Source organism: Somniosus microcephalus, chromosome 5 (assembly GCF_052327205.1).
Source record: "Somniosus microcephalus isolate GS21.2 chromosome 5, FLI_Smic_1.0, whole genome shotgun sequence".
NCBI lineage: Eukaryota > Metazoa > Chordata > Chondrichthyes > Squaliformes > Somniosidae > Somniosus > Somniosus microcephalus.
This window is the reverse complement of record NC_140991.1, coordinates 14,850,003-14,862,216: the sequence shown is the minus strand read 5'-3', so window position 1 is coordinate 14,862,216 and position 12,214 is coordinate 14,850,003. Positions and strand designations below refer to the sequence as shown.

Below are 12,214 nucleotides of genomic sequence, written 5' to 3'. Positions count from 1 at the left end.
ATTCTCATATTCTCTCTTTGCCAATCTTATTTTCCTCTTCACTTCTCCTATCAACTTATTGTACTTGGCCTGGTTCTCACTTGACGAATTCACCTGACATGCATCATACAACTTTTTTGTTTCATCATCTCTATCTCCCTCATCATCCAAGGAGCCCTTGTTTTGTTTCCCTTACCCTTCCCTCTTGTTTGAATGTACCTAGCCTGAACCTGAAACATCTCCTTAAAGATCACCCATTGTTCTGTTACAGTTTTTCCTGTCAATCTTTGGTTCCATTTTACCCTGGCTAGATCCCCTCTCATCCCATTGAAGTTAGCCCTCTTCCAATTTAGAAGTTCTACTTTAGATTGTTCCTTGCTCTTTTCCATTACGAATCTAAACCATATGATACGAGATTTAATCCATTACCCAAGTGTTCTCCCATAGACACTTGGCCCACCTCATTCCCCAGCACCAGATGCAGCAATGCCTCCTTCCTAGTTGGGCCGAGAACATACTGGTCAAGGAAGTTCTCCTGAACACATTTCAGAAATTCCACCCTGTAGTGTCCGAGGATCAATAATACTCAGACTGCAGGAGAACAATAAAACAGGTATTTACTGAACAGAGAGTAATTCAAGACTGAAATACAGAAGCCTGCTATGGCTTTATATACAGGGGTGGTCACTGCCGGTACTGCAGTATAGAATCAGTTCTTCTCTTAAAGGTACATACACAACAATTCCTCCCCTTTTAGATAAACAGTACATAACATTCATTTAACAACTAAATAATAACTAATTACAATTACAATTTTCTCTGTACTATATACATCAACTGAAATAATCATTTATAAGTTCAGTCTTTGAGGAGGCTTCCTGATCCTGACTGGATAGCGCCTTTCTCGAGTATCCTGTTCTTGCGGCGGAGTTGATTCTGGCTCATTGTCATTGGTTGGTTCGTCAGCTTCCAATACCACTGCTTCTGAGGTAGACGCAATCTGTACTTCGGGTTGATTACCAGGTGCACCTGCTCGTGGTATGGGTTTGGCTTGTTCCTGTGACTCTAGGATCTGGTCAGCATGGCGTCTCATGATGCTCTCTCCAACGTCCACTGTGTACATTAGTGGTCCCTGCTGTGTGTATATCGTTCCTGGCTGCCATTTTTCTGTTCGGTAGTCGCGGGCCAAGACTGGTTGCCCGATCTTGAAGCTCCTGGTTGGCTTCTCATTTATGTGCTGGAATTGCTTATCCTCAACATCTCGTCTTATGTTTGGTTTGAGCAAATCCAGGCGACATCTTAGCCTTCGGTTGAAGAACATTATGGCTGGAGCTTGGTTGGTGACTGCATGTGTCGCATTCCGGTAAGCAAGCAAGAAATTATCCACCTTGTGTTGTCGTGGTATGTCATCATTATGCATTGCCTTTATGGCCTTTTTAAAGGTCTGAACAAACCTCTCAGCCAATCCATTTGTGGCTGGATGATATGGGGCAGATGTGTAATGCTTCACCCCATTATTCCTCAGAAACCTCCGGAAATCCTCTGACACAAACTGTGGCCCATTGTCGGAGCAAATCTGTTCTGGCAAGCCATTCCTGGCGAAGATGGTCCATAGGACTGCAATAGTTTTCTCCGTGGTGGTGGAGGACATTTTGATGACCTCTGGCCATTTCGAATGGGCGCCCACAGCAATTAGGAACATTGAGTCCATAAATGGACCAGCAAAATCAATGTGTACCTGTTGCCATGGAGATGAGGGCCACTCCCATGGATGTAGCGGGGCCTGTGGTGGAGCGTTTTGGACTTTCTGGCATCCTGTGCATCTCTTGGTCATATCCTCGATTTCTTTATCGATTCCCGGCCACCACACAAATGCCCTGGCTAGGCTCTTCATTTTTACCCCTCCCAGATGACCCTCATGAAGCTCATTGAGCACTCTCTCTCAACTTGGGTGGAATTACCACTCGGGATCCACACATCAAGGTCCCCCAGCACACTGACAGCTGTTCTCTCCTTGGCGAGAATGCTGGCAACAGTGAGTCGCCATGTGCTGGTCATCCCTTCACCGTCAAATCATAGACCCGAGAGAGTGTCGGGTCATTTCGGGTTTCCTTCGCTATACTTGAGTTTGTAACAGGTAGACATTCGACTATGGTCGCATGGAATATCTCAACAGGGTCCACTGCAGGTGCTTCCTCTACCATAGGCAACGGTAGGCGCGACAGCCCATCAGCGTTTCCATGCTGTTTCATACCCTTGTACTCTATGTCGTACTGATGTGCCCCTAGAAAAAGTGACCATCTTTGCAGCCATTGCGCCGTCATCACCGGAACGCCCTTCTTTGGGTTAAAAATGGAGACCAGGGGCTGATGATCAGTCAGTAGGGTGAATTTCTGCCCGTGCAGATAGTGATTGAACTTCTTCACCCCCCACACCAGGCTGAGGGCCTCCCTGTCAATCTGGGTGTAGTTACGCTTGGCTGAGGTTAACGAGCGCGAAGCAAAGGCTATTGGCCTCTCTGAACCGTCAGGGAGTTTGTGTGACAGCACCGCTCCGATGCCGTAGGGAGACGCATCACATGCTAACCGAATCAGTAGTGTTGGATTGTAGTGGGCCAATACTTCTTTTGAAGTGATTAGGCATTTACATTTCTGAAAGGCACGCTTACACTCATCACTCCATTTCCATGTTACTCCAGTTTGCAGTAGGGCGTTCAGTGGGTGCAGAATTGTAGATAAATTCGGCAAGAACTTATGGTAGTAGTTCACCAACCCGAGGAACAACCTCAGTTGCGACACATTTTCCGGTGCTGGAGCCTTGACTACAGCCTCAATCTTGTCCAGCGACTTATGCAACCCTTCCTCATCAATCATGTGGCCACAATACGAGATTTGTCTCCTGAAGAACTCGCATTTGGGGCGGTTGGCTCGTAGCCCATAATCCTGTAATCTCGTGAGCACCTGCTCCAGGTTGGCAAGGCGTTCACTGTCATTTTCGCCCGTAACCAGGATGTCGTCCAAATAACACTGGGTCCCCGGGATCCCTTGCAGTACTTGTTCCATCGCCCTCTGCCAAATAGCCGGGGCTGATGCTACCCCGAATACCAGTCGATTGTACTGGTAAAGGCCTTTGTGAGTGTTTATCGTGAGTTATTTCCTAGATGCTTCTTCCACCTCCATTTGTAGATACACTTGGGCCAGATCAATCTTTGTAAAGCGTTTCCCTCCAGATAGTGAGGCAAAAATATCTTCTATCCGTGGAAGTGGATATTGTACTGTGTGCAGGACTGGGTTCACAGTTACCTTGAAGTCCCCACAGATGCGAACCTTCTTCGGTTCCCCAGGCGTGCTGCTCAATGATTTCTATATTACAGGAACGATGGGTGTGGCCCACTCGCTCCAGTCCACCTTGGACAGCACACCTGAACGCTCCAGACTCTCCAGCTCTGCTTCAACGGCTGGGTGGATCGCGTAAGGTACCGGTCTGGCCTTAAAAAATTTTGGGTTTGCGTTATCTTCGATTTTTATCGTTGCCGTTACTCCTTTTAGAGTCCCAAGTCCTTGTTGGAACACCTCTTTCGCGTCAGTTAGAATTTTTGACAGTCGTCCAGGTGTGACGTCATCATCCTTTTTATCAGTCACAGTTAGCGCCTGAATGGAATGCCAATCCAATTGTATTTTTCGGATCCATTCACGTCCCAATAATGGTGGTCCTCCATCTGGTAGTATATATAGATACAGTTTCTGTGTTTCCTTGCCGTTGTATTCAACTGGCACCCTTATTTTTCCTCTGGGGTAGACTTTTTGCCCCGTGTATGTCTTCAATACAATGGACGTGTCCTTCAAGGGTATGTGTGAGAATAGCCGCTCATAGTCTCGTCGATTCATGACAGTTAGGGCTGGTCCTGTGTCCAATTCCATCTTTACTGGGGACCCTGCTATTATGAGGGTGACCCAAATGGTTCGGTGATCCTCCTTTGCGCTCACGTTGTGTAACTTTAGACAACTTAGTCTCCTGCTCCCGGAGTCCTTATCACTCTCCTGATCTTCCGAACTACTGTCTGTCAATTTCTTTACTTTCTTGTACTTTTCCTTAGTAGTTCTTGTAGTGTTGGTTTTCTTTCCCGACCTGCAGACTCTTGCTATGTGTCCCATTTTCCCACATTGCCTGCATAATTTGTCCTTAACCCAGCAGTCCTTCTGATCATGGGTTGTTCTGCCGCAGCGATAGCACTTTTCTGCTCCATACGCCATTTCGTTAGTGCTGTATTCTTGTGGTTTCTGTTGTATTTCCGCAGCTCCCCGTGCTGCTGCTTCGTAGGATACTGCCACGCTGAAAGCCTGTTCTAGCATCAGGTCCTTTTCCGAAAGTAGTCGTTTCTGGGTTCCTTCACTCTGGAGCCCGCAGACAAACTTATCCCGCAAGGTGTCTGCCAGTCCTGCTCCGAACTGGCAGTGCTTCGATAACTTGCGTAGTTCCGTAAGATAGTCAGCATTGTTCTCATCTTTGTGCTGGTTTCTTTTATGGAACTTGAATCTTTCTGCTATCAGCAGCGGTGTAGGGTTTGGTGTTCCTGTAAGATATTAACAATCTCTTCAAAACTTTTCTCCATTGGTTTAGCTGGGGTAATTAAATTCCGCAATAGGCCGTATGTTCTCGCGCCCATCAAATTTAATAATACCGACGCCTTCTTTCCATTGGCCACCTCATTGGCATTGCAGTACACTTCAATTCTTTCCACATACGTGGTCCAGTCTTCTACCTCGTTGTCGAAAGCAGTGATACTGCCACTCTTCGGCATCTTGGGTGATTTAAAATGGCGCCTCCCGCACTTTTTTCTTCTTCCCCAATGTAATAAAATGGCGCCTCGTGCGCTTTTCCTTCTTCCCCAATGGAATAAAATGGCGCCTCCCGTGCTTTTCCTTCTTCCCCTTGCTGCCACGCTGCTCCTAGCATTCTATAGGGTAATGGCAGCGACCCGCGGCTTCGGCGCGTCTCACTTTTCCTTCCCCGTGTTCTATCCTCTCCACGCTGCCCTGTTCTTGAGCACCGACCGTGCCCTGTGTGCTCCACCCTCTCTCTCGCTCTTCCTCCTGACGACGCTGCACAGCCCCTTTGCAGAGCCGCTCGATCGAACCCGAGCCCGCCGCAATCCGGAAGGGTCAGTGCACTACCTGCTACCAGCACGACTTGCTGGAACACCTCGACTGGGGAGCCAGGCCCAGCTCTCCACAGCCTCCCCTGCAACTCTCCGATGGATCCCTGGGCGGTTGCCCGCGGTCGACGCCCGCCGTTCTGACTTCGACCTCCAAGAAGCTTCTCTTCAGGGAAAAGATCCCCGTGAGGTGATGCAGTACTGCAGGTGAGTTCAAACCTGCCCGTCGCCAGTGTAGTGTCCGAGGATCAATAATACTCAGACTGCAGGAGAACAATAAAACAGGTATTTACTGGACAGAGAGTAATTCAAGACTGAAATACAGAAGCCTGCTATGGCTTTATTTTCAGGGGTGGTCACTGCCGGTACTGCAGTATAGAATCAGTTCTTCTCTTAAAGGCACATACACAACACTCCCCCTCATTTCCCTTTTCTCTAACATTATCCCAATCGATATTTGGGTAATTAAAGTCCCCCCAATATCACCACTCTGTCGTCACTAGAATGTAGTCACTCTGGAAACCACTTGAAAAATGCTGAGACTTAAAAAAAATTCCCACTGACATATAAAAACAATGATTCATTTCACAAACACTGCTCCTTCGAGGCATGGAGGAAATAGAATGGGCGCACAGTGACTGGACTACTGATGATGTCTCCACACCGGCTGTGCATGCACAACAAGCTGGCAAAGCATCACTGGGAACTTGTCTACCAGAGACAACACACTAACAACATCCTATTCTTATGCTGCAGATAGTTTTCGCATTTAATTTACATCCATTCCTTTGCTTGTCGAAGCAATATTATAGTCAACAATCACAGAATCATAGAAATTTACAGCACAGAAGGAGGCCTTTTGGCCCATCTTGTCCATGCCGGCCGACAGAGCTATCCCCCACTAATCCCACTTTCCAGCACTTGGTCCGTAGCCCTGTAGGTTACGGCACTTCAAGTGCACATCCAAGTACTTTTTAAATGTAGTGAGGGTTTCTGCCTCTACCACCCTTTCAAACAGTGAGTTCCAGACTCCCACCACCCTCTGGGTGAAAACATTTCTCCTCAAATCCACTCTAAACCTCCAACCAATTACAGGAAACTCTCTTTTTACCTGCACCTAAATAACCAGAAATCTCTCTTAAAAGGCAAAATTCAGGAGTAGGTTCAGGTAAGTTTTACTTCATATTAGTGGCCGTGTAACCAGGGTTCCTGGATCTGTGGCTGTGTAACCGGGTTCCTGCACCTGTTGCCATGCAACAGAGACGCCTGGATCTGTGGCCGTGTAACCGGGTTCCTGCACCTGTTGCCATGCAACAGAGACGCCTGGATCTGTGGCTGTGTAACCGGGGTTCCTGCACCTGTTGCCATGCAACAGGGACGCCTGGATCTGTGGCCGTGTACGGGGCTCTCGTACCTTAGTAAGTATATCTCTCTGTAATCCGGACTTTTTGATCAACCGGCAGCATGCCGGTCCCGTCGGTGCCGGATAAAAAAGAGTTTCCTGTACTTTAAATCTTTGCCCCCTGATTATGGATCTCTCTGCTAAGGGAAATAAGTCCTTCCTATCCACTCTATCTAGGCCCCATATCATTTTATACACCTCAATCAGGTCTCCCCTCAGCCTCCTCTGTTCCAAAGAAAACAACCCCAGCCTATTCAATCTTCCCTCATAGCTAAAATTCCCCAGCCCAGGCAACATCCTCATAAATCTCCTCCGCACCCTCTCTAGTGCAATCACATCCTTCCTGTAATGTAACAATGGAGGTGGTGACTTCCCATATCAGGAGTTCCCACATTTCAAACAAGTATACCGCTTTGGATACTGTTGAGGGGGGTGACTCACCAGGGGAAGGCAGCAGCAGCCAACTTCCTGGCACTGGGGGTGCTCCTGCTGCCCAGGAAGGGGGGAAAAAGAGTGGGAGAGCAATAGTGGTAGGGGATTCTATAGTAAGGGGAACAGATAGGCGTTTCTGTGGCCGTAGACGTGAATCCAGGATGGTTTGTTGCCTCCCTGGTGCCAGGGTCAAGGATGTCACTGAGCGGCTGCAAGGCATTCTGGAGGGGGAGGGTGAACAGCCAGTGGTCGTGGTCCACATTGGTACCAACGACATAGGTAAAAAGAGGGATGAGGTCCTGCATCAAGAATTTAGGGAGCTAGGTAACAGATTAAAGAGCAGGACCTCAAAGGTTGTAATCTCTGGATTACTCCCAGTGCCACGTGCTAGTAAGTATAGGAATGGGAGGATAGAGCAGATGAATGCGTGGCTAAAGAGTTGGTGTAGGGGGGAGGGTTTTACTTTCCTGGATCACTAGGCCTGCTTCTGGGAAAGGTGGGACTTGTACAAGTCGGACGGGTTGCACCTGAACCAGAGCGGGACAAATATCCTTGCGGGGAGGTTTGCTAGCACTGTTGGGGGGGGTTTAAACTAACTTGGCAGGGGGATGGGATACAGAGGGGAGCTGAAATAGGGGGGGATGTGCTGCCAATTATAGAGAAAAAAACAAGTCAGCTTGGTAGACAGGGCAAATATATAAGGGCAAGGCTGGATGGCATCTATTTTAATGCAAGGAGTGTTGCAAATAAGGTGGATGAACTGAAGGTGTTGATAAACACATGGGAGTATGATATTGTTGCTTTCACGGAGACATGGTTGAGGGAAGGGCAAGACTGGCAGCTCAATATTCCGGGGTACAGAATCTTCAGGCGAGACAGAGGGGGAGGTATAAGAGGAGGGGGTGTCGCAATATTAATTAAGGAGTCAATTACTGCAGTAAGGAGGGATGATATATTAGCAGGGTCCTCTAATGAGGCCATATGGGTGGAACTTAAAAACAAAAAGGGAGCAAGCACTTTGCTGGGAGTGTACTATAGGCCTCCAAACAGTCAGGGGGAGATAGAGGAACAGATATGTAGGCAAATCTCAGAGAAATGTGCAAATAATAGGGTAATAATAATGGGGGATTTCAACTTCCCCAATATTAACTGGGATAGTCAGAGTGTGAAAGGCTCAGAAGGTGTAGAATTCTTAAAGTGCATCCAGGAGAGCTTTTTGAGCCAGCATGTAGAAAGTCCTACAAGAGAGGGGGCGGTACTGGACCTAATTCTAGGGAATGTGGCCGGCCAAGTGGAAAAAGTGCTAGTAGGTGAGCACTTTGGTGACAGTGACCATAATATGGTAAGATTTAAGGTGGTCATGGAAAAGGACAGGGATGGGCCGGAAATAAAGGTTCTAAATTGGGGGAAGGCCGATTTTAATAGGATAAGGCAGGATCTGGCCAAAATGGACTGGGATCAGCTACTTGTAGGAAAATCCGCATCGGAGCAATGGGAGGCTTTCAGAAGGGAGATTGAGATCATACAATGGCAACATGTTCCCGTAAAGGTCAAGGGTGGTTCCAAAAACCACAGGGAACCTTGGATGTCAGGGGATATACGAGAATGGATTAGGAAAAAAAGGAGGGCTTTTGGTAGATACAAAAGGCTAAAGACGGAGGAAGCCCTAGAGGAGTACAAAAAGTGCAGGGGGATACTTAAAAAAGAAATTAGGAGATCAAGGAGGGGCCATGAAATAACACTGGCGAGCAAAATAAAGGAAAATCCGAAGATGTTTTATAAGTATATTAAGGGTAAGAGGATAACTAGGGAAAAAATAGGGCCCATTAGGGACAAAAGTGGCAATCTGTGTGTGGAGCCGGAAGATGTAGGAGGGGTTCTAAATGAATTTTTTGCATCTGTTTTCACTATGGAGAAGGACGATGTAGACATAGAAATAGGGTGGGGGGACTGTGATATGCTCGAACATGTTAACATCGAGAGGGAGGAGGTATTGGCGGTTTTAGCTGGCCTAAAAATGGATAAATCCCCAGGCCCGGATGAAATGTATCCCAGGCTGCTGTGTGAGGCAAAGGAGGAGATTGCGGGGGCTCTAACACATATATTCAGGACCTCTCTGGCCACAGGGGATGTGCCAGAGGACTGGAGAACCGCTAATGTAGTACCATTATTCAAGAAGGGTAGTAGGGAAAAACTGGGGAACTACAGGCCAGTGAGCCTAACATCAGTGGTAGGAAAATTATTGGAAAAAATCCTGAGGGACAAAATTTGTCTCCACTTGGAGAGGCAAGGATTAATCAGGGATAGTCAACATGGCTTTGTCAAGGGAAGATCATGTCTGACTAATTTGATTGAATTTTTTGAGGGGGTGACTAGGTGTGTGGATGAGGGTAACGCAGTGGATGTGGTATACATGGATTTCAGTAAGGCCTTCGATAAAGTCCCGCACAGGAGACTGGTCAAGAAGGTAAGAGCCCATGGAATCCAGGGTGCCTTGGCACATTGGATACAAAACTGGCTTAGTGGCAGAAGGCAGAGGGTGATGGTCGAAGGTTGTTTTTGTGACTGGAAGCCTGTGGCCAGTGGGGTACCACAGGGATCGGTGCTGGGTCCCTTGCTGTTTGTGGTCTACATTAATGACTTGGATATGAATGTAAAGGGTATGATCAGTAAGTTCGCGGATGATACAAAAATTGGTAGGGTGGTAAATAGCGAGGAGGGTAGCCTCAGTCTGCAGGACGATATAGATGGGTTGGTCAGATGGGCGGAACAGTGGCAAATGGAATTTAACCCGGAAAAGTGCGAGGTGATGCACTTTGGGGGAACTAACAAGGCAAAGGAATACACAATGAATGGAAAGACCCTAGGCAAGACGGAGGGTCAGAGGGATCTGGGCGTGCAAGTACACAGATCCCTGAAGGCGGCGGAACAGGTGGATAAGGTGGTAAAAAAGGCATATGGGATACTTGCCTTCATTAGCCGAGGCATTGAATATAAGAGCAAGGAGGTTATGATGGAGCTGTATAAAACACTGGTTAGGCCACAGCTGGAATACTGTGTGCAGTTCTGGTCGCCACACTACAGGAAGGATGTGATCGCGTTGGAGAGGGTGCAGAGGAGGTTCACCAGGATGTTACCAGGGCTGGAGCGCTTCAGCTATGAAGAGAGACTGGGCAGATTGGGTTTGTCTTCCTTGGAGCAGAGGAGGCTGAGGGGGGACATGATTGAGGTGTACAAAATTATGAGGGGCATAGATAGGATGGATGCTGAGGAGCTTTTTCCCTTAGTAGAGGGGTCAATAACTAGGGGGCATGGATTCAAGGTAAAGGGCGGGAGGTTTAGAGGGGATTTGAGAAAGAACTTTTTCACTCAGAGGGTGGTTGGAGTCTGGAACTCACTGCCTGAAAGAGTTGTGGAGGCAGAAACCCTCACAACATTTAAGAAGCATTTGGATGTGCACTTGAAATGCCATAGCATACAAGGCTACGGGCCAAATGCTGGAATATGGGATTAGATTAGACAGGGCTTGATGGCCGGCGCGGACACGATGGGCCGAAGGGCCTCTATCCGTGCTGTATTACTCTATGACTCTTTGACTCTATTCCCGGCCCACAGGGATCCTTGAGGATTACTGGAGGCAAAATACGTCGACAGAGATGAGAAAAATTGGCCTCCAGGTGGGTGCAAGTGGGCTCCACCAGGGGGATCAAGGAAAGAGGAACAACCTGCAAGGAAAAGTCAGACCTTTTAAAAAAAAATTTGAACATACCTCTGAAAAGGCTTCTCAGGCAAAAGATGGTACAAGGCTCAGAACTCAAACTATCTTCCATTAAGTGGTCTGATACAGGGCAGTCAAAGATCAGAGGGAAGCAAGTCAGAATTACTTACTGTTACCATCAACAACTGCTTCCTTCTCCAGCGTGTTAGAGAGAGCCCTAGAGGGGATATTGACCCAGAAATTCGGGTCGGAGGCTTCCCGCGGGTGCAAGCCTCCGACCTGCACTTATCTAGCGCGCCGGCCGTTGAGCTGTGGGCCCGCGTGGAATTACGATCCTGGGCCTCCTCCAACTGCCAGCACGCAGTGCTTGCGTATCCCAGGGGCGCAGTTAGTTCGATGCGTCCCCTGGGATCACGTGGGCCATGGAGAGCCAATGGTAGCAGGGAATGCTTCATTCATAAGTTTGACAGGAAGGGCTGTCAAACCTATAAATAATATAAGCCCCAAAAATCACTTAAACCTCAAATAAATTTTTAAAAAATCACATTTTTAAAATAAACTATAAATTACATGAAATAACTATTATAAACAATAATTTAAATTTTTGAAAAAATTAATTACATTTTCTAACAGGGTTAAAAATAAACTTACCTTTCTTTAAAGTATTTAAAAATAATAAATCTGTGGAAAAAATGTTTTAATTTTAATTAATTCACCACTTACCTTGTTAAAAGCAAGCCTTGCGACTGCTTTTTACAAGTGTAACTTCTGGAGAATTACCCTCCCGGAGAAACCTGGAAAAAAAACGTAAGTTTGATGTGCACGCGCTGCCTCTCCCGCGCACGCGTTCCACCTGTCAACACCTTCTTTCAGGGGAGCGGAAGTGCCGGTTTCCCGTGCATGCGCAGTGCATGCACGAAACCGGCACTTTCGTTGGGCCTACGCATGAGTACCCCGTGCGTACTCACCCGTGGGGACCCGAATTTCTAATATATCATCGGGAATCCTATAATGACACTGGATCTCCATGTGAGTGAGCATCCAGGCAAAAGTGATCATTGACAAAGGGTCATCGACCTGAAACGTTAACTCTGTTTCTCTCTCTCCACAGATGCTGCCTGACCTGCTGAGTATTTCCAGCATTTTTTGTTTTTATCTCAGATTTCCAGCATCCGCAGTATTTTGCTTTTGTGATCATTGTAATGTATGGCTTCAGTTGGTAAGGAGAATTAGTGCGGCAGATATTTTCAGCAGCTTCAGGACACAGAGGACTTGCCTCACTAACTGACTGCATTTGTTGAGAAAGTGACCAGAATGGCGGATTATTGAAAAAATTTACATAGTGTATACCCAGATTTCCAAAAAGCCTTTGAAAAAGTTCCATCTGAACATATGAAAATGATGAGCAGGAAAAGACTCATGATGGCTGGGGCATCATGATTAGACACTTCCTACCCCTCCACCGCGCCACCCCACCACCTACCCAACCCTCCCTCCTGCAGCCATGGAGAAAATTCATACCTTTCAG

The 12,214-nt window shown here is 47.3% G+C and overlaps 1 protein-coding gene across 1 annotated transcript in view; it reads left to right on the top strand.

The window, feature by feature from the left end:
* The window catches only part of LOC147116904 (G protein-activated inward rectifier potassium channel 3-like), a 114,178-nt gene extending 103,377 nt beyond the window's left edge, over positions 1 to 10,801 (top strand). The window contains exon 3 of the mRNA XM_085987187.1: positions 10,584 to 10,801. Within this exon, the coding sequence (XP_085843313.1) occupies positions 10,584 to 10,801 (218 nt within the window). The remainder of the gene's footprint in view (positions 1 to 10,583) is intronic.
* Positions 10,802 to 12,214: the final 1,413 nt, after the last annotated feature.